This window comes from Rhinolophus sinicus, linkage group LG04 (genome assembly GCF_036562045.2).
Source record: "Rhinolophus sinicus isolate RSC01 linkage group LG04, ASM3656204v1, whole genome shotgun sequence".
NCBI lineage: Eukaryota > Metazoa > Chordata > Mammalia > Chiroptera > Rhinolophidae > Rhinolophus > Rhinolophus sinicus.
This window is the reverse complement of record NC_133754.1, coordinates 44,390,906-44,411,201: the sequence shown is the minus strand read 5'-3', so window position 1 is coordinate 44,411,201 and position 20,296 is coordinate 44,390,906. Positions and strand designations below refer to the sequence as shown.

General features: G+C 36.7%; 2 protein-coding genes across 2 annotated transcripts in view; one reads left to right on the top strand and one right to left on the bottom strand.

Annotated features, from left to right (window-relative positions):
- The window catches only part of UBAC2 (UBA domain containing 2), a 157,253-nt gene that overhangs the window by 109,627 nt on the left and 27,330 nt on the right, over nt 1–20,296 (bottom strand). Inside the window, exons 3-4 of the mRNA XM_019756915.2 lie at nt 17,395–17,514; nt 16,761–16,870 (exon numbers count right to left, since the gene is read on the bottom strand). Of these exons, the coding sequence (XP_019612474.1) occupies nt 16,761–16,870; nt 17,395–17,514 (230 nt within the window). The remainder of the gene's footprint in view (nt 1–16,760; nt 16,871–17,394; nt 17,515–20,296) is intronic.
- Nucleotides 7,418–11,462, top strand: GPR18 (G protein-coupled receptor 18). Its single transcript, XM_019756914.2, has 2 exons — nt 7,418–7,663; nt 10,291–11,462. The coding sequence occupies exon 2, from the start codon at nt 10,325–10,327 to the stop codon at nt 11,318–11,320; it is 996 nt and encodes a 331-aa protein (XP_019612473.1). The 5' UTR covers nt 7,418–7,663; nt 10,291–10,324; the 3' UTR covers nt 11,321–11,462.

Sequence of the window (20,296 nt, the reverse complement as noted above, 5' to 3'; positions counted from 1 at the left end):
CTATATAATATAGAATTATTTAGAAATTAACACTAAAATATTTTATTATCTTCCACTGATTAATAGCTTTTTAAAAAACATAAATATTTCAATCTCAAGAAGACTTCAAATCAGGCAAAGGTGAAGCTCCAAGCCTGGCTGATCACCTGTAGGTGGCAGTCAAAGCACAGTGTCCTGTCACAGCAGCCTGGCGATGCCGATCAGTGGGGTGACACGGGATAACACGTGAGCAATCTAGAACTATTTCATGCTCAGTTAATTGTGCAAGTTCTTCTACGTTGAATACATTGTACTAACTTCTCTGATACAACAAATGTGTATCTGATCCAAAAACTTTCATTCTAGGGCCTCTACTTGACCAATCCTAATGTATCTCTTTTTTATCTTTCTTCTGCCTGACATGTAAATGTGATCATATCTAGCCAAAAACACCAGGCATTCATTTTTTGGAATATGGCATAGTTTTCTTTCCTACAGAAAGAGAAACACAAACAGTAGTCCAATCCGTAAGCCTGTTTATTGAGGACCTACTGTGTGTGAAGCATGCAGGGTGCCCTGAAATATGTGAACATGTATGTGGTGTTAACAATACTGACAGGAAATGCAAAGAATAATGTGGGAGATTGGAGAACCACCAAGGAATGAATACAATACAACTGTAAAAGAGAGGAGTCACAAATACCTCTAACTCCCAGTGGGAAACACCTATGGTTGCTGATCCGAAATAATTAGCCCAATGTCAGAGGATAAATCCTATACGAGGGGCAGGATGAAGCAGCCCAACATCTGTGCCCTCCGTCCAAAATACACACTGGCAGGCTGCCCTTCAGGCCGCAGGGTGGTGCTACCTACTTCCCTTTTCTGTTAAGATTCTATTTAGACTGTGTAGCTTGCTTCTAGCAAGCAACTATAGGAACCAAAAGTCAGAAACTTCTTATAAAAAGTGTCCATATGAAAAGTACTAACAATGAGAAGATAACATCGTTGCAAAAATTCCACTGGTTTGTCACTGATACTACATTAATTTTTAAGCATAAGAAGGAGAGTTCTGGTAAACAGCTTCCCCCATCAGTGCAGTTTTATTACCAAGGAAACAAAAGCCCACACAATTTTTATGTCTTCCTCTGCAGGCCGAGTATAATGTCTCCAAGAGGTTGCCCACCTCCAAGAACGACAACTCTCCGGGAAGAATTATGGGAGACAAGTGACTAAGAGTGAGCGGCGTCTCAGGCTTAGGGATGGGGCAGCCTTGCACCCAGCCCCATTCTCCCGGTGGCACTTCCTGCTTGTCACGCATAAAAGTAATGGTTAAAGGAAACAGAGTTAAAAGTAGATAGGCAAATTAGGTGAAGCAATCTAACACTCTACCAGAAATGGATAAATGTCTAAAGAACAAAATCAAATATGTTAAGATGAATGAGCTGACTTAAAGATAAATTAAAAATAAGATAAAAACATACACACTAAGGAACAACACAATAAAAGGCATGGGAGGAGGGCAAAGGCCAGGAACTGAGGGGTTCTGGGGTGTATGAGTTTAGAACAGGCCTCAAACTCCAACACACATAATCGAGGCTCCCTGGGATGAGGTTTCACTAAATGAATCCTGAGCACATGAAGGTTTCCGTGCAGAAGATGTGAGGGCACAGAACCCCAAGTCCTATCCTGTAGCTCTCATCTCCAGTCCTACAAAAATTCAGAGGGAGACAAAGATAAAATAGTGGGAACAGTTGTTCAGAATTGGACAATGCTGAAGGTGGGAGGCTCTTCAAGGAAGCCTCATCCAACTTCCTGTTTCCTCCAGTTGGGGAGAGCGATGATCAGACAAACGAACTCATGTTTTTTAAAATATAACCCAGGTAAATAATTAGCGACAGGCACAGCTTCCACATTGCTATACATTCCCAGTCTGAAAATTCCCAGGAAAAATTACAAAGATAAAAGGGGATATTTCAGGCAGGAGAGAAACAAAGAGAAATAATACATGGTGTCTAAAACATGTTCATTACACAAGCTATGAGGAATGCGATGATTCATAGACAAGAACTGAGACTCAAGGTGTTTTAAAAAAATTACTCATGGAAACAGCTCACAAGAAGCAGAGATACATTCAAACCCGGTTTTTACCAACTCAAAGCCCAAGCTTTAAAAAAAACAAAACAAAAAACCTTTTTGAATATGAAATGTAACACACACACAGAAAAGTGCAGCACGCTGGAAACCCCGTTGGTTCTCTTCCCTTCTCCACCCGCTCTGTCCCGGAGGCTGAGGGCACATACTCCATCCAAAGGCTCAAGGGCCTCCTGACTTCCGCTGAGTCGGCCAATGGGACCCCAGAGGAGATTCAGGAGGAGCCTGAGGCCTGGGTATTTTCCCCTAGTTCCTTCCTGCAGGCTTACCTCAGGCTATTGTCCCACAACAGAAAGTCACTACTGTTCTCAAGGCGGCTGACTCCAGGGGTCCCTCCCTCCGGGTACTAGTAACCTCTCCCTTTCTTGATCTCTTTGGGCCTAATGGTGGTGGGTACAGGATACAACACGGTAATAGTCCTGGCAAAGGTTCCCTTTTTGCCATTAGGTTCCATTCTTTTGTCATTAGACCCTAATAAATAAGCCCTCCCTGAATTACTCTAATTTAAGTATACCATGTTTTCTATTGAGACCCTTACGATACAAGGACAAAACAAAAATATACAGATTAATAAATTATCACAGAACAAACACTGGAGTAATTAGCACTTAGGTCAATAAATAGAACTTGCTAGCATTTTGGGAGCTCTGCGTCCATCTCCTCCTTACTATTACTGCTCCCGCAAAAGGTTTTATCACCTAAGCATAAGTCACTAAACATTTTGTTTGGTCTGCTTTTGAAATTCATATAAATGGAATCATATAATATGAATTCCTTCATGTCTGGCTTTTTTTACTTAACACTATCTATACAAGATTCACCTGTGTTGTTGCATGTGCCTTCTATACAATTCATTTTGATTGGGAAAAGCATTTACTTGTCTATACCAAAACTGATTTATCCATTCTACAGTTGTTGAATTTATCCATTCTATGGTCTTATATAATATTATATAAGACCGGGTCTTATATTAATTTTTGCTCCAAAAGATGCATTAGAGCTGATTGTCTGGTTAGGTCTTATTTTCGGGGAAACACGGTATAAACATTCTTATGTATGTCTCCTGGTGAAAAGCAATATGCATTTCTATCTAGGAGTAGAATCTGAGTCTCATGATATATGTATATTCATTTCTTACTTACTATCCAACTGTTTTCCAAATGTAAACACCACACCAGCAATGCACGAGAGTTCCTAGTTGGTGTATATCCTCATGTTGTCAGTAAACTTCATGTTGTCAGTCTTTTTCATTGTAGGCATTTTGATGAGTGGGTAATAATATCTTATAACCATAAGATATTTCATTTGTTTCCTTCATTACTTATGAGGCTGAGCATTCCTACATGTTTACCAACCACTGGGACATACTCACTTCTGAGTGCTTAGAAGTCTTTGGTCCATCGAATGGCTGAGATCTTCCTAAGCACCAAAATGAAATTTACAGGCTGACAGAATGCAGATACAAAACTTTCCTTGGGAATGTCAACTGTTTAGTGAGAAACAAGGAAAGGAAAGGATGGTCTCTTCCCTCAGGAGACTTTTTGCTACAGATCAAATTACTATTCTGATGATTCTCTACTCAGTAGGACCAACTTCAACAAAAATTATTAAAATAGAGTATAATGCCATAATACAGAAAGAGCACAACACAATCTCAGAATCATGAGTAAATATCCCTGGGTTACACCATCCATACATACTACTGCTGTGTCCTCAACATACTTTGCTGTGGGCATGAAGATTCAATTCGATGACACATGTAAAGCACTTAAGACTCCTGACTAATGATTATTCACCTCTGATTACCAGTGATAATACAGGTAAGAGTAATAGTAGAATAATAAAAAGTCCTAAGTAACTCTTTTTAAACGAACAACCTTCAACTGTATAGACATGTAGTTACTTTTTCACATACAGATGTCCGTATACTAAAATCCTCAGTCACACACGCTAGTAAACAAGTTCAGATTTAAGTAACTCAGTAACACATCTCGTTTCTTTACCAATCCTGACTCTCCACAATACTTCTTTCTTCTAAACTGCTACTTCCTTATACTACGAAGTATTTTTCCCTATATACTCACATCCATATACAGAGAGTGCCAAAAAATGTAAAAACATTTTAAGAAAGGAAAGTTGTAATACTCAATATATACCGATAACAAAAGACGAATACAAGTCACGTGACTTCTGGAGTTACAAGAGGTGCTCAAAGTGGTTACCATCAGCGTCCAGACGCGTCTGATTACGGCCAACTACGGCTTGAGCAACGTTGAGCAAAGTGTCCACTTGTATACATTTCTTTGGCACCCCCAGTATATACTAACTCCTGTAACTCTGAGACCATTCTGTAGCAGGTAGCCATGTACATCATAATTACCAGAGAGTTCTACTCAAGTCAGTTGTCCTGGAGACTCTGGATCTCTACTCAGGGAAATGTCACACTTTAAACTCTTGGCTTAGGGTCCTGTAGAATTTCAGTGGGTCCAGAGCTGATTTCACGGCCACATAGAAGCCTTCTCCAAGATCCTCTAAATGAGAGAATTCTTAGTATCTTTAGAGAACTCTATTTTCATTGCTGATTTAGATCCATTTTAACTAAAATTATCTATCACTTTGGTTATCCAGATTCAACTTGTTTGCTGTAAGGTAAGTAACTGTCTAATTGTCGATGTGTCTGTAAAAATTTAAAATGGCGCTAAAATTGCCAAGGAAAAGAAATCTGGGAATTGCTAAATTTATAATACAATTTAGGAAGCTGAGGGGAGAGGAGGTTCATATTTACTTGGCTGTAAGCTATAAGTTGTTTGGATTTAAAAAAAAACATATTTAGACAAAGTATATCTCAATCTTCTTTATCTAGAAACCACTATTCAACATATCTCCCCCTAAAAAAAAAAAAGAGCAGTCAGTTTAAATACAAGTTTGAAAAAAAAGGGGTAGGGAACAAGATTCTGTAACATCAAAGTGGGAGACAGACCTTAAGGGCCCAATGATAAGACTCTCACCCTAGCTGGAGGCACTCCTGTTTTCCCTTACCCCTCTTCTTTCTGGGGACTAGCTGTCCACCATCCCCTCAGAATTTGTGCATGGCCGGCCACCCAGGCTGGGAAACAAACAATAACTACAATGGTGGTCATCTCAACATTCCTGTGAGGAAGTGGAATAAGCCCCCCTTACACTTGCTGTGGTAAAGAGACACAGGTTAAGAATGGGAAATATAATTTTATCTGTGGCACAGACAAGTCTCTGATATAGGGAGCATGTTTTATAATGGGGACTTACTGTGTAAACCTATATACCTGGCTCAGTAATTCATCCATGACTCCATCAACCCTCCATTTCTTCACCTACTTTTTCAGTCACACATTCAAGCAATATTTATTAAAAGCCTGTCACACATACACAACACATACCACCACCCCCCCAGGACCTGAATTTACTAAAGGATAAAAGGCAATTAAATAAGCAATAACACAAACCCATGCCACTATAGGGGTAAGTACAAAGTGCTAAGGAAACTTACAGGGGTGAGTAACCAACCTAGCTTCAGAAGTCAGAGAAAGCTTCCTGGAAAAGGCAGCATTTAAACTAAAACTTTAAGGATAAGTAGCAGCTGGCCAGGCTGGCCAGGCCAAGAGTACGGCGGTCAGGAGTATTACAGGATGGAACGGCATGTGAAAGGCGAAGCAGAGCACATGCAGAAAGTCCCCTACAGCTAAAATGGAGAGGAAGCTGGGAGGGTGACTGCTGATCCACTCTCAAGCTGCACCTGTGGTGATTTCCTAACTTGCCCCTTGTCGCCTCTCTCTGAGAGAAAAAAGAATGTCTCTGTGTACGACAAAGGGCCCAAGTCTTAATGAGATATATGCCATCTTTGTATCTGCAGATTCTAGCAGCACATGGGATTCTAATCAATACTTCAATTTAGAAACCCTGTCACAGTCTATATGGAATTAAGGTGATGAAAAGATTGGATCCACAGACAAGGGGTTTCTATTTCCAGCTGAAATATCAAGCTCCTATACTGCATATGAAACATAACTCCATCTAGTAAAAACACTGATTAATGTAATTCAGCAGTGAATAAATCCTATCTAGTAAATAAATCAATGTAATCACCTCAGAACGAGAAGTTATTACAGCAGCAAGGGCTGAGATGGGAGGACACAGAACTCAGCACGGAGGAAGCTGGGCCCGGTGGTCTGAGTCCTTCAGCCTTGTCTGGGCCTGGAAGCCTCATCTACACAAGAAATATTTTCTTTGGTTGTTGCCAACGCTTCTAAAAACCCATTCTGGCAGGTGACCACAATAAAAAGTACTTGACCATCAAAGGCAAGGATTTAAATAACTTTTAGAAGTCACAAACTTACTATGGTTTTTGTCTGAGAAAAAAAATTCAAAAAACAAATAGTTAAGATCATGTACCTTTTAAAAGTTGACAAATCATGCATAACCAAATATAAAGATAATTAAAGTTTTAGGACAAACCAATGAGATTATTTTTTTAAGAAAAGAGAAAGTAAAAACTTTAATATAACTAGGCAGGCAATGATTAGGGTTGCTCACTTCCCTTTCCATTTGTTTCATTTCCCTTCTTAGGTTAAAATACTGCTAATATGTAAATTATTCCACTAAAAACTTCCAATCCTTTCATAGCAATTTGTGGGGATGTTTATGCACAAGGAATTATTTCTAGACTTCCATGTCACAGAAAAGGGTATGAAGCACTGGGGAGCTAAAAAATAACGCAAACCAAAGTGGTAAATGTATATGCAAAGCCGAAGCACGTAACTGAGGATTCCAATTTGAACCATTTAGAAATGTTTTAACAGTAAGAAGGGATAGTCTATGATTTCAGTAACTTTATAATAAAGGCTTAACTGTTTAAGAGTACCTAGTGCCAGGTATTATGCTAAGCACTTGGGATTCTTCTGCTTTAGAGTCCTCGCAATCCTATCAGATGGGTTTTACCTCTATTTTAACTGTAGGATCAAAGGCTCAGAGTGGGTAGGTAACTAGACAAAGTCACACAGCTTAGAAAGTGAAGAAGCTATACTGTGAATCCCATTCTAGTTAACATCAAATATGACACTCTTTCAATAGATGATCCAAACTTGAAGTAAACAAATTGAAGGCATTTTCCCCTTTTTGTATGATTCTCTTAAACATATGCCATCATTTCAAGGGGAGCTTATACTGAGCATGACTTTATAAACAAATCATTGGTGAAGAAGAAAAACCACATCCGGATAAAGTCATAAGTTAAAAAGGCCTTATTTCAGAGAGCACTTCCTGAAAGAGACAAAGCAGCAATTACAGTTAACAAGTACCAACTCCTATACCAAGTATCATATTTGAAACAACTTAAAGCAACAGAAGAGCCTGAAACAAAAGAAAAATATAGCATTTCTTAATTATACCATTTCTAGAGAGAGGTATTTTAAGACAAGAAACTTAAAAATATCTCTTTTACAGAACTGGGTATACCGAAAAACATTGCTCCCTAATGCAGCCTTTTCCTGGACTGGAGGTAAGTCACATTTAATTAACTTCATCACAGATTACCAGAAGTACTGCTGTACTTAATAAATTTGAAAATCACTGCTTCATTTTAATAGTACATTACTGAAACCATGTTGGTGAAAGACCTTGAAATGGGTTATGCTGTCATTTTACTGCTTTATAGTATAATTTTTCATTTATTTTCAATATTGCTTTACATTAATAGTAAATAATTTTTTCCAACTTAAGAAAAATGTTGATATGATAAATAATAAGTATATTTAAGAGTTGTTGTCACTTGGTTTCAATTACATTGTTTCACAAAATGTACTTAAAGGCTTTTAAGAAAAGAAAGAATCATGGAATTGAAAGCTTTTAAAATGCTAACTTGAAAGCCAATCACTTTTCCATGTCTATCCAAAAATTCATTCACGTGTGTAGAGCAAAACCTATACTGGCAATAACTTTAAAACACATGCATCATGCATATTTTTTCAACCTAAAAACATGAATACAAGTGTTGGTGACATAAAAAAGCTTGAGACCACTAAGGGGAGAAGATTTACTCAAAAATGGTTTGTAAGTACGGAATTTATGTGACAGAATTTGGGATGTGGATGGGTGAAGAGCATCCTGATGCAATAAAAGAGAAAAAGGGATACAAAATTTCACTTATACTACCATTGCTACTATTTAAAAATTCATTAAAAGTTAAAAATAAAGAGTCAACCCTCCAAAATTATTCTCCTTTGTATGATACTGGAGATTTTGTTTTCTGTGCACCATTGCAGCAGTGGAATCCGCTTCTAGGACACTGGTAAACAATCTGGAAGATTTAGCATTGGGCCCTCCCAACTGTGCATTAGAAACTAGCTTATCTGTTGTTCTAAGAATCAAATTGGTTTTTCTATGTAGTACCTTTCTCACTTGATAGAAATTAATATTCTCGTCACACCAATAGTTGGAAATTTTAATTAATACAGGCTTTTAAACATATAGAACTCTATTCCAAAATCATATTTAACCTAAATATTTGGGAAATCAGCTGTAGTCAGGAAGGAAGGAAAGAAGATGGGAGAGAGAGAGGATGGGAAGGGGAAACAAACTCATATCTCGTATTTGTCTATAGCAATTGCTCAAATGAATTTTAAATTATCAACAGCCCACAGTGCCACTGACTAGACTGCTAATCTCCCCCACAGTTTTCACCAGAGAGAGACTCGAGGCTAAATTAGAGACAGCCCACTCTGCAAAGTGATATTTTTGAAGGAAACTTTTCTTACACCTCCATATTTCAAGGGGATGCCACAAGGTTCCGTATCTTTGTAGCGACTCTATTTTTAAAATCACTGTTACTGGTACTGCATCATGGGTGATGGAAGTTTCACACTGAGGAAGGTCAGTGATATTTACAATCACTAAACTCCTTTCCATTAGAAACACATATGTTCTTGGTGATGGGAATTAGTTTCTGCACACACATAAAGTTACCGACTTACTAGTAACTACCTATCTTTGATATTCCTTTTTAAAATTTGACAAATAATACTTCAGTTTCGGTATCCAGGTAGGGTGAGGGCATGAAATTTACTATACTAGCAATAATTCTCAAGGAGGTGCTTTTCGTGCACCACTGAGCAGTGAAACCCGCTTCTAGGACACTGGTAAACAATCTGGAAAACTTAGCATTAGGCCCTCCCAGCTGTGCATTACAAACTAGCCCATCTGTTGGTCTAAGAATCAAATTCTTCATCTGTAGACCACGGCACAACACACTGGTGTTTCTAGACCTATGATAATTTAGACAGAACATAATACTATGAAGTGTTTACCACTTAAAAGAAAAGGTTTAATGGCCAAGTAAGCAAGTCACCTTTGACAGATTAGAGAGTAGTTGCTAAGGGTCACCTTGCCAAAGGTTCCTTCCTTCCCTCATCTATCAATTCAGCAAATATTTGCTTTTGAATACCTATAATTTACTCAATAAGCAATGGGGATATATCAGTGAAAAGGGAAAGTTCCTGATCTCAAATGAGAATTACTGTGAATATTCAATAATTCCCGTTATATGGTTCCTTTCTGAGTTTTCTAATAAATATTAAATTGCATTGATTAAATTACATATTAATTTAATGTACATTAAATTATATATTACAATTTTATTTAGTGAGTAAAAATTCATCACTTGAATAGTACTAATCTAAGTTATAAAATAGTTAAAACAGAATGAAGATGACAGAAGGTGGCAAATGATAGTTAGATTCAAAATTCAGAATGGACTTTCCCCAATCAGTCCCAATTAAAGAATGCTTATTACAGGAACGACTGCTACTCAATTTCACACTATAGTGAAGAAGTCACAAAGAAAAGCTTATTCTGTGGGGGAGAAGAGAGGTGAGCAGGGAGAGAAAAATGAATACATTTGCCAGTGCATTATGATACACCATACCACTTTAATAGGTTAGTACATATTAGTAATAATTCCTAGGAAACGCATTTATTAATAAATACTAAGACACGTATATATTGACTCTATAATATAAAATACCCTCAAAAGCAAAATCCACTGACATGCCAAGTTGAGTATGAGAAAGTGAAACATTTGTTTTTCCACAATGCGTTTTATTCCTCCTATTCTTCTTAACTGTTTTACAGTTTCTAAGTGTGATGCCCACCAACAGGCTATAAGATGACCACCTCTCACAATCAAGTTCCACCTGGCTTTTCTAACAGCTCATATCCAGATGAATACAAAATTGCAGCCCTTGTCTTCTACAGCTGTATCTTCATCATCGGATTATTTGTTAATGTCACTGCATTATGGGTTTTCAGTTGTACCACCAAGAAGAGAACCACTGTAACTATCTATATGATGAATGTGGCATTATTGGACTTAATATTCATAATGAGCTTGCCCTTTCGAATGTTTTATTATGCAAAAGGTGAATGGCCATTTGGAGAGTACTTCTGCCAGATTCTCGGGGCTCTCACGGTGTTTTACCCGAGTATTGCCCTATGGCTTCTTGCTTTTATTAGTGCTGACAGATACATGGCCATCGTGCAGCCCAAATACGCCAAAGAACTTAAAAACACGTGCAAAGCCGTGCTAGCGTGTGTGGGTGTCTGGATAATGACCCTGATAACCACCGTCCCACTCCTACAGCTCTATGAAGATCCAGATAAAGCCGCCACCCCCGCCACCTGCCTGAAGGTTTCTGACATCATCCACTTAAAAGCGGTTAACGTGCTGAACTTCACTCGACTGATATTTTTTTTCTTGACGCCTCTGTTCATCATGATTGGGTGCTACTTGGTCATTATTCACAATCTCCTTCACGGGAGGACGTCTAAGCTGAAACCGAAAGTCAAGGAGAAGTCCATCCGGATCATCATCACGCTGCTGGTGCAGGTGCTCGTGTGCTTCACGCCCTTCCACATCTGCTTTGCTTTCCTGATGCTGGCCGGGGACGACAACAGTTACAACCCCTGGGCGGCCTTTACCACCTTCCTGATGAACCTCAGCACCTGTCTGGATGTGATTCTCTACTACATTGTTTCAAAGCAATTTCAGGCTCGAGTCATCAGTGTCATGCTTTACCGCAATTACCTGCGGAGCGTGCGCAGAAAAAGTTTCCGATCAGGTAGTTTGCGATCACTAAGCAACATCAATAGTGAAATGTTGTGAACAATAAGAAGTTTTTTGTCTTGAATCTCTTTAAATACACTTTACTAACGACCCTGGGGTCACTGGATATTCTGTATGATATTATCAAGTCCCTTCTCTCTTAAAAAAAATAATAATAAACTTTAAAAACTCTTCTGTAGGATCTCATTGTGGCAACATAATTAAATATTCTGAAGTAGTCTAATAAATTCATTATTTTTATTTTTAAAACTTGTAGAGGACATTTTCATGAGGTATTGGGAGACTTGTGTTTCCTATTCAATACACAGTCAACTTAGCTTTTTGAGTTAATTCTATGTGCAACTGAATCACGATGTCAATCAAGTCAGTAGGCAAAAAAATCCAGTTAGTGTTTGAAATAATCTGTTTCAAGTATTTTCCATCTAGATGCAGCTCCTTTTGGTTTAATTTACACTCAGGATTGGTAGTTCAAATGTAACATTTTGTATTCTAACGCAAACTTTCAGGATTCCTACACAAACAACTACATTTAAGTCATCATTGTTCCTTGCTGGAGCATAATTAGTGGGAGCAAGCAACTGAGGGGGCCTGTAGAGGCCACCGTCATCAGCCTTCCCCTACTCTGAATTCATTTTCTTTTGGAAGCAGGCTGTAGTCATTCAATAAACACTTACAAAGAGCCTACAATGCACCAGACTCTACTTAAGACCAATGGGAGAAACCTAATCTGAGATCCTACTTCTGCCCAATAATCCAAGTTCATTCCTATGACATGAGGTTTCTACTGTACAGTGAAATACCTTTCTCCAATATAAAGAGTTTGCTCTTTTTATGTGATTAAATATCACATTACAAAAGAGGTTGGTTTTTTTTTCCAGGTCATGTCAGTATAAATAGCACTAGTCAGGGTCTTTGACATTTAAGTTCCCCTAATAAACTAACAAACCAAGTATATTCCTAAAAAGAAAAGGAAGTGAACTATATATAATCTGTAAAGCCCATATTCTAAATATTATGGAAGTACACAAATGAGTCAACCATAACTTCCTTTCTGCCAAATCACTTCTATTACTCTGAACACGTTCGTCTCCTAATGGGACTTAGAATCAAATCAATGCGTTGGTTATCAATCGATTTCTATAATTAACATGGATAAATTCATATTCTTTAAAAAACACAAAGGAACCTAATAATAAAACAACATTTTAGTACTAAGAGACCCCTTAGATGATCTTCTGGTTTAATCCTTCTGTTTTAAATATAAAGAACCTAAGGTCCAAAGAGGTTACGTGACTCGTTCAGTTAAAGAACCAGGATTAGAAACTAAGTTCAGTTCTCTTTTCATGTCAATAACCCATTTTTAATAACAGAAAGGAAACAAGCTTACAGAACATAAAGATTCTAATGGCTACATAAGATGAAGAAGTCAAAGTGGTACTGAGACGTAGTTTTTCAACAAAGAGAAAACTACTTGAAGTTTTTAGTCTGAATAGTCAAGTGAGCAAGATACTTTCATAAATACATTTAAATGAGTAATCATTTCTAAAACAAACGAAGTAACTCCTGTATGTGGTATGTAGGGTTATGGTACATATATATAGTCATAGCCTATTCTTACACTACATGGATTGATCTGCTCTTAGGTGATTTATTAAATGCCAAGTCCTATGCGTGGCTTTTCTCGATGGGAAGAGTTTAATTTGAGAGCACAAAACACAACAAAGGCTTTGTTAACACAAAGTCAACAAAGTACAAATGGACTCGTAGGTCACGATTCTTCAAAGTCCAGAGTGTTAACCATTACACCACTGGGCTGGCATGGTTCTTATAATAAAACTATCGGTAATCTAAAACAGTTAATTAGAAATAATTTTATTCAGCATTGTAATCAGATACATTTAAACATGATATGTAAAAACTCAAAATTCCACTTTTCTGGGGGGTTGATTCTGGGAAACAACATAACATTCACAAGTAAACACTAACAATTAAAAAATAATAGCTATACAAGGACAAATGTGTGACGGGCATGGGTTACTAGAAGCACCTAATACATGTAGCTTTTAATGATGGAGCTATCTTTAATTTCAAAACCTAATGGTGACATTTTCTGAATTTCAAATAATAGTCATGAGAATCTATCAGATGCCAGGTATAATTTCTATGCAAAGCACTAGAAAAAGGGAACAGGTCTATGGTTCAAAGACCTTAGCTTACAGTCTCACAGGGCTGCGCTGCTATCAAGGCTAACCCCTAACCCTTCAACATGACCGAGTGTAAGGCAATGAGTACATGAAGTAAAACCAGTTCTCAAAGAGCTAGGAGGGTGGCATAGAAGGCCCAGATGATGACAATGACAATGCAATGTAATAAATGCTCATAGGATCTTAATAAATTTGTTGGAATACACGTAAAAGGACAATTAATACTACCAAAGGGCGAGAGGGTGCAGAAAGAAAACCAAGTAGGCATAATAATACACATACATAGAATGTTAAGAAAGCTGAATGACTGAGGGGGGACTGGCTTGAAACACTGGATGGGGTCAGATTATTAGGGCTTTGAAGAGAAATGGTGATGGGACTGCTATTGCTAGGATGTTTGCGTAAGTTTAATTCTCTCCACTGCCCTGTGAAGTATGGAGTAGGATCCTCAATTTACATATGAGGGTCATCTGTAAACTGAGTTCAGGAAATGGAAATTGAGAGAAGTAACTTGCTCAAGATTATATACTAGTAATAGATAGCAAGAGCTGGAATCTCAACTCCTCTGGTCCATCTGATGACAAAGCCAATACAATTCCCACTATTCTAGACTGCCTTGATGTCATCTTGGAAGAGTTTGACTTTTATTCTGAAAGATGTGGATTCAAAGGTTTTTAAAAGGAAGACTGGCATGGTCAAACTTGTATTTTAGAAAGATAACTTCTGATAACTTTGCATGGAATGTTTTGAAATTGGTATGAAGCCTAGTTAGAGAATTACTGCAAAAACCTAGGCAAGAAGAGAGTTTAGACTGAGATAATGAAAGAAGTAGAAAAGATGGGAAGCACAAATGATTTATATAGGACTTGGAATTATTAAGACTTGTTGCCCTACTCCAATGATGAGAAAAGCGAAAGATTTCCAGTTTGGATGACTGAATAGATGGAAATGCCATTAATTAAAATAAGGAGCACAGAAGGAAGAGGGGATGAGAGCACAGAAAGAGAGATCAGAAGAGATGAAAGTTTCTGCACATTATGTTCTTTGGGTTTTAGAAATATTAGGAAATAGGTCTCCAGAAAGATCAGGAAAGTAACATGGACTGGAAATAGAGAGTTGGGAAATAAAAAGATATTAACTGTAGTTGAATTCATGGGAGTGGACAAGATAGCCTGGGGAAAGGACTTGAAATAAGCTCAAGAAAGGAGCTGCAGACAGTAAATGAGGTCAAAAAGAACCAGGAGAGAGTAGTGTGCTGGCACTCAAGGGAGCAGGTTATTTCATAGACGGTCAAAAGCATTTAATGTGCTATTGAAAGGTGAAAGAACACAACTGAATATTAGCCACTGGCTTTGGAAATTAGTTGGATACTGGTGACCTTTACAAGAATGTTTTAAAAGTGGTGAGGTTAAAAAAAAAGGAAGAGAGGGAGAATTAAATAGGAAGTGAAGAATTGTACAGAGAACAGACAAATTTGTCATTGATGGGTAAAAAAAAGGTAACAAGATGTTAGGTGGAAAACACTGCAAGTTATAAAGCATATTGACTGAAAAAAGGAGAGTGGTTTCCTCCCCTGAGTTTTTGAAGCTTTGCTACTACCATCAAATGAAAGATAGATTTACAAAATGCGAAGTTTCTTTATTGAAGTAAAGACTTATGTTTCAGAAGTCTATGTTTGAGAAAGCAACAAAAAGCTAAAAAACCATACGGTAATGTTTCCAGATTTGAAAAGAAAAGAGAAATATATTCTCATTCAGGTGGTAGCTGAATTAACATTTATATTATCTTTCAGAGGGGATCCTATAACTTTTGAATTTACTCGTTTGCAACTCTTGCTACGAACTAAGGTTTAAATAGGTAAATGCCTTCCTGCCTTAAGAATAAGGAAAAATATTCCTACCAACATCAAACTGAATCAATCTTCCTTGTATGTACCAGTTAATAGAATTCCATAAAGAAATAAATGTCATTCACCTAAAGAAGTAACTGTCATTCAATTCTATGTGAAATAGAAAAAACATCATCAGACAAGGGGATAACATACATAAGAGTTAAAAGCTATCTTGCTACTCACCCCCCAAGTTTATTCTAAGACAAACATACATGACACCTATATACCCTTCCATAACTCAGTAGACCTGATAGACCAAAAAGAATTGGGCAGGATGAGAAATATTTGGGAAAAACTAATGATGTAGTAATGTTGCTGCTTTTCTGAATCAACATGAATCATTCCTGGTGACCACACTATTTTTTACAAGAGCAGAATAGTCACTTTAAACTTCTCAGTCTCATTACAATTACAATCCGTGGAACTAAATAAAAACTGCATGATAATTAGGACACAGAATTTTATGTCTCCCTTCAAATATTATTCAGAATCACACATTAAAACAGCTAAAGGTCAACACTCATGCCAAGTATAATTCAGTAAATTCCATAAAGAGCAGCTACACTGTAAATATTAATAATATAAGTGTGAAAGCTATCAGATCACTAACGATATTTTTAAAATAGAGATCCAAAGTGAATTTGAATAAAGATTTATACAATCATCTAGCAATTCTCAAAAACACAAATTCAAAATTAAAATAAGACTGAAGTTAGTACACATATAATTTTAAATATCTGGTATCTTTATTTCAAAGTATCTCCCAAATACAGTCTCAGATACTTAAATCAGAGATGCTTTAAGGTCACTTAAATGTGCTAACAACTCTGGTCCTAGATACTAGATATTTCATAAACTAAAGAGGTATCAACACAATATGACAGCATATACAATCTGAATTAGGTTGGCTATAGCAGGTTGGCTACAAAGTTGTAATCTATATATTGACTCTGTTTTATCTTTGGTAGAGCTATATAAACTACATCAATTTTTAAAAATATCATTCTTCAGAAACTTAACTTTAGATAAATTAATTTTGTTTCTTCATCTAATTAAATTTTGTATTTTTGTATTTAATTCACAAAATTACAAAGACAAAAGTGCACTATAAAAACACACAAAATTCAACCTTCAGAACCAGAACAAGAAATTCATTAAAAATTCTCTAAAATATGGGATTTCAAAACTGAAAAAAAGTGAATGTAAAATAAATTGTTTCAAGAACATAATGAAAATGTAAGTATCCACTGGATATTTTTATACATAAAATCAATTTCACTATCTAAAAGTGTAATACATTCTTTTACTGACGTCCATGTACAATAAACGCTTCAAATCAGATTTAAGTAGTGATAAATTAAGCTCATCTTTGAGAGCTACTTACAATCCAGAAGGCAAATTCCTGGATGCGGTGATACCAAAGGAATACCAGACAGCTTCAACAAGGATGAAGTCAACCAAGGCTGACAAAACCCAGGAACCCAGCAAAAAGGACTAAAAACAAAACAGAAAGAATGTTATATACGGAGTCTTCTAAAAATAAACCAACATTTATTTAATTAGAACCAGCTCAGGTATACATACATTTTTAAAAGTTTGTTTTTATTAGAACAAACTTTCAAAATGAGGGACTATAATTATATTGGCCAAATGCAATAATTTCCATTATTTTTAAGCATATTGAAGAAAAGATATTTATAGCATGATTTATTTTTAAAAAGTAACACACAAACCATTAAGCAAAATAATTAGAATTGTATTCAAGTCAAATTCCAAATTAAAATTTTCATTACCCACTCACACCTGATATCAGGTATTATCATCATCATTATTTTATCATGCTAGTGGTTTAAATTTAAAATTTTCCTTTGGTTAATGTCCATGTTCCAATTCAGGTAGAAGATCATGTAATTAAAAGATAATTTTAATAACAACAAAATAAAACTATTTAAATATAATAAACAAAAAAAATGTTTTTCTATAACCTAATAGCAAAGGGAAACTACATAAAAACTTACTGCAAATTTTCTGCTTCCATATCTTCTTTCAAATATCCTAAAATTATAAATAAGCAGACTACTGCAGAAAGTATCTTTCAAATCAAGGCAAATTATTCTTCCACATAGTAGCCTCCAAATCTAGATGGGGATTTAAAAAAGAATAATAAATAAGAGTAAGATTTGTTCAGGTAGCTTCCTTAGCAAATTTATTACATTTGCTTTATACTGTTTATGTTTTATACTCTAAGCAAATTAATAATGGACACAGTAAAGGAAAACTATATATGTGTTTTCCCTAAGACATGAGCTCAACTCTCTCATACTAAAAATTCCTTCCATATAATGGCACAATGGGTACTTAAATTTTGTTTTGCTAATTATAATAAGAAAATGTATTCTCATTAAGACAACAGGAAATTTCCTGCAAAAAAATTTAGGACTATGTTTAGTACAATAAAAATAAAATTATATACATGATTTGGAATGAAAAGCTAACAGATGTTCAGTTTTATGCTACAAATAAAACAGTTGTAACTGAAAAGCAATTCAGGATAAACTCAGTAATATACATTTCTGATTTTAATTTTAATGATCAACCTACTTGATAGCAACCATGTACATGGCAATTTATGGCAACTGCTGCTAAATATTACTGGGTTCAAAATTTTTAAATAATTTAACGTAGTTTATTTAAATCAATTTCTGGTTGCATGAAAAACATATAAGGGGATATACAAAGAAGGAGCTACTCAAAGGCCTATTTTGAGTCTTCTTACAATTTTCCAGGTTTTTTTAAGATAATCCCAATAACATTTGCAAAACATTTCGATATTATTTCCCCTTACAATTACCTTATAAGATAGGTAAGACAAATATTAACCCTATCTCTTTTTTTGTATTGTTTTTATATTGGTAAAATATACATAAAATAAAATTTATCATTTTAACTACTTTTAAGTGTATAATTCAATGGCATTAAGACCATTTACAATGTTGTACCCCCATTACCACTATTTCCAGAAATGTTTCAGGATTCTAAGCAGAAACTCTGTACCCATTAAACAATAACTCCCCATTCTCCCCTCCCCTCAGTCCCTGGTAACCATTATTCTATTTACATCTCTAAGAGTTTGATTATTCTAAGTACCTCATATAAGTGAAATCATACAATATTTGTCCTTTTGTGTCTGGCTTATTTTAGTTCGCATAATGTCTTCAAGGTTCATGTTTAAGCATGAATTAGAACTTCATTACCTTCAGAGGCTAAATCATATTCCATTGTATGTCTATACTACATTTTTAAAATCCATTGTTAATGGACATTTGGATTGTTTCCGCCTTTTCACTATTGTGGATAAGGCTGCTATGAACATCGGTAAAATTAACTCTATCTTAAAATAAGGAGAAGAGGCACAGATAAAGTATTTTACTTGTTTAAGGTCATATAACCTGTGTTCTTATCAACAGAAATAACAAGGATACAAATAAGAAAACATACTATACCAACAGTCAAAACATTTCACATCTGTCTCAGCTCCAAGCAAGCCACCAGACAGTCTTTATCACCAGTGTTCTCCAAAATATTAGGGATGACCACTAGGGTTCATTGCCCGTGCCAATCTGACTGAAGTTGGGATAGCTGCCTATAAATCTGTGCTCAGGTCAGAGCTGGGTTCAGGAGAAACAGCACCATGCTCAGTTACCTATGGCCATCCTGGGCACACACGTGGAACACAGGGGACAGCTCTAAACGAAATCTCTTTTCTCCCTCAGAGAGTCCATGGCTCTATACCAGAATCCCACTGACACTGGGCTGGCAGGTACCACCAGCAGTATGAGCAAACGAGGTGTCAGCACACAGGAGAGCGCTGTGTAAACTGTCTGTACTTCACAAACATAAGCTCATGATGACTGTCATCTCTGTAGCACAACAGATGCAGAAACTGCGAAAATCAGCCCCAAGTCTTCTATTTCCATATTTAAAACTCTAAAAGAATTATTCTACTTAAAGCTGAGCCCTGAGAGCCACCAGGAAAACCTGGAGGATTAAGGAAATTAGGACTTCACAATTAGTAAAACTAACAAATTGGGTTTATAGGGCCCCATGGTATTGCTGTTGTTTCAGTTAATGACAAATAAAACCAGAAGCTACACTTTAATTTGTTGCTTGTAACTATGCTCAAGGACACAGACACTTGACCCTGGGACAAGAACAGATCGTTGGGTATTACTATAAGGTGAGTGTTCCCTGTGACGATTGATCACCAGCTCGGATTCGGCAAAGCACTACTTCTGCATTTCAACCTGAAGAACACGAGAGGCAGGGTCTCTGCCTCAAGTGCCCAAATCCGGGAGATCCCACACTTGCAAAACAAAGCCCTTCATCAACTGCCCCTCCTGTCCTCATCCAATCTAACCTTGCACTAGTCTCCAACCATGCCTCCTATACAGCATTCCTAAGGCTGCTTTGTGAGTAAAATGCGTTTCTCTCTATTGCTAATTGTCATCCCTTCCTTTGACTAAATCATCACTAAGGCTCTCCAGGGCTATCCCATCCAAAACTGGTCCCCACTTCACTTATCATGCCCCAAGGATTTAACGTACACTTGTGTCCTACAGTATCATGTTCCTATGTATGTGTATGTTTAGATTTCCCAAGGCAGCACTGAAACTTCAAATCTCTATAGCAGCTCTTATAAAAGCAAAGTGTAGCTTCTTAGGTGACTCCAGCAGGAAAGTGTGGCTACTCACATCCCTGGACTGAAGGGTGATTTTCCTCTCCATCTTCAGGGCACAGATGCCCATAAAGTGGTGCAGTAGAAGGGGATGCTTGTCTACTTAGCCAGATTAACCAAATTAACCCCCAAATCAGGAAGGTACCACGTCAGGGCCAGATGGCCCTTACAGTCCCTTAGAGCTG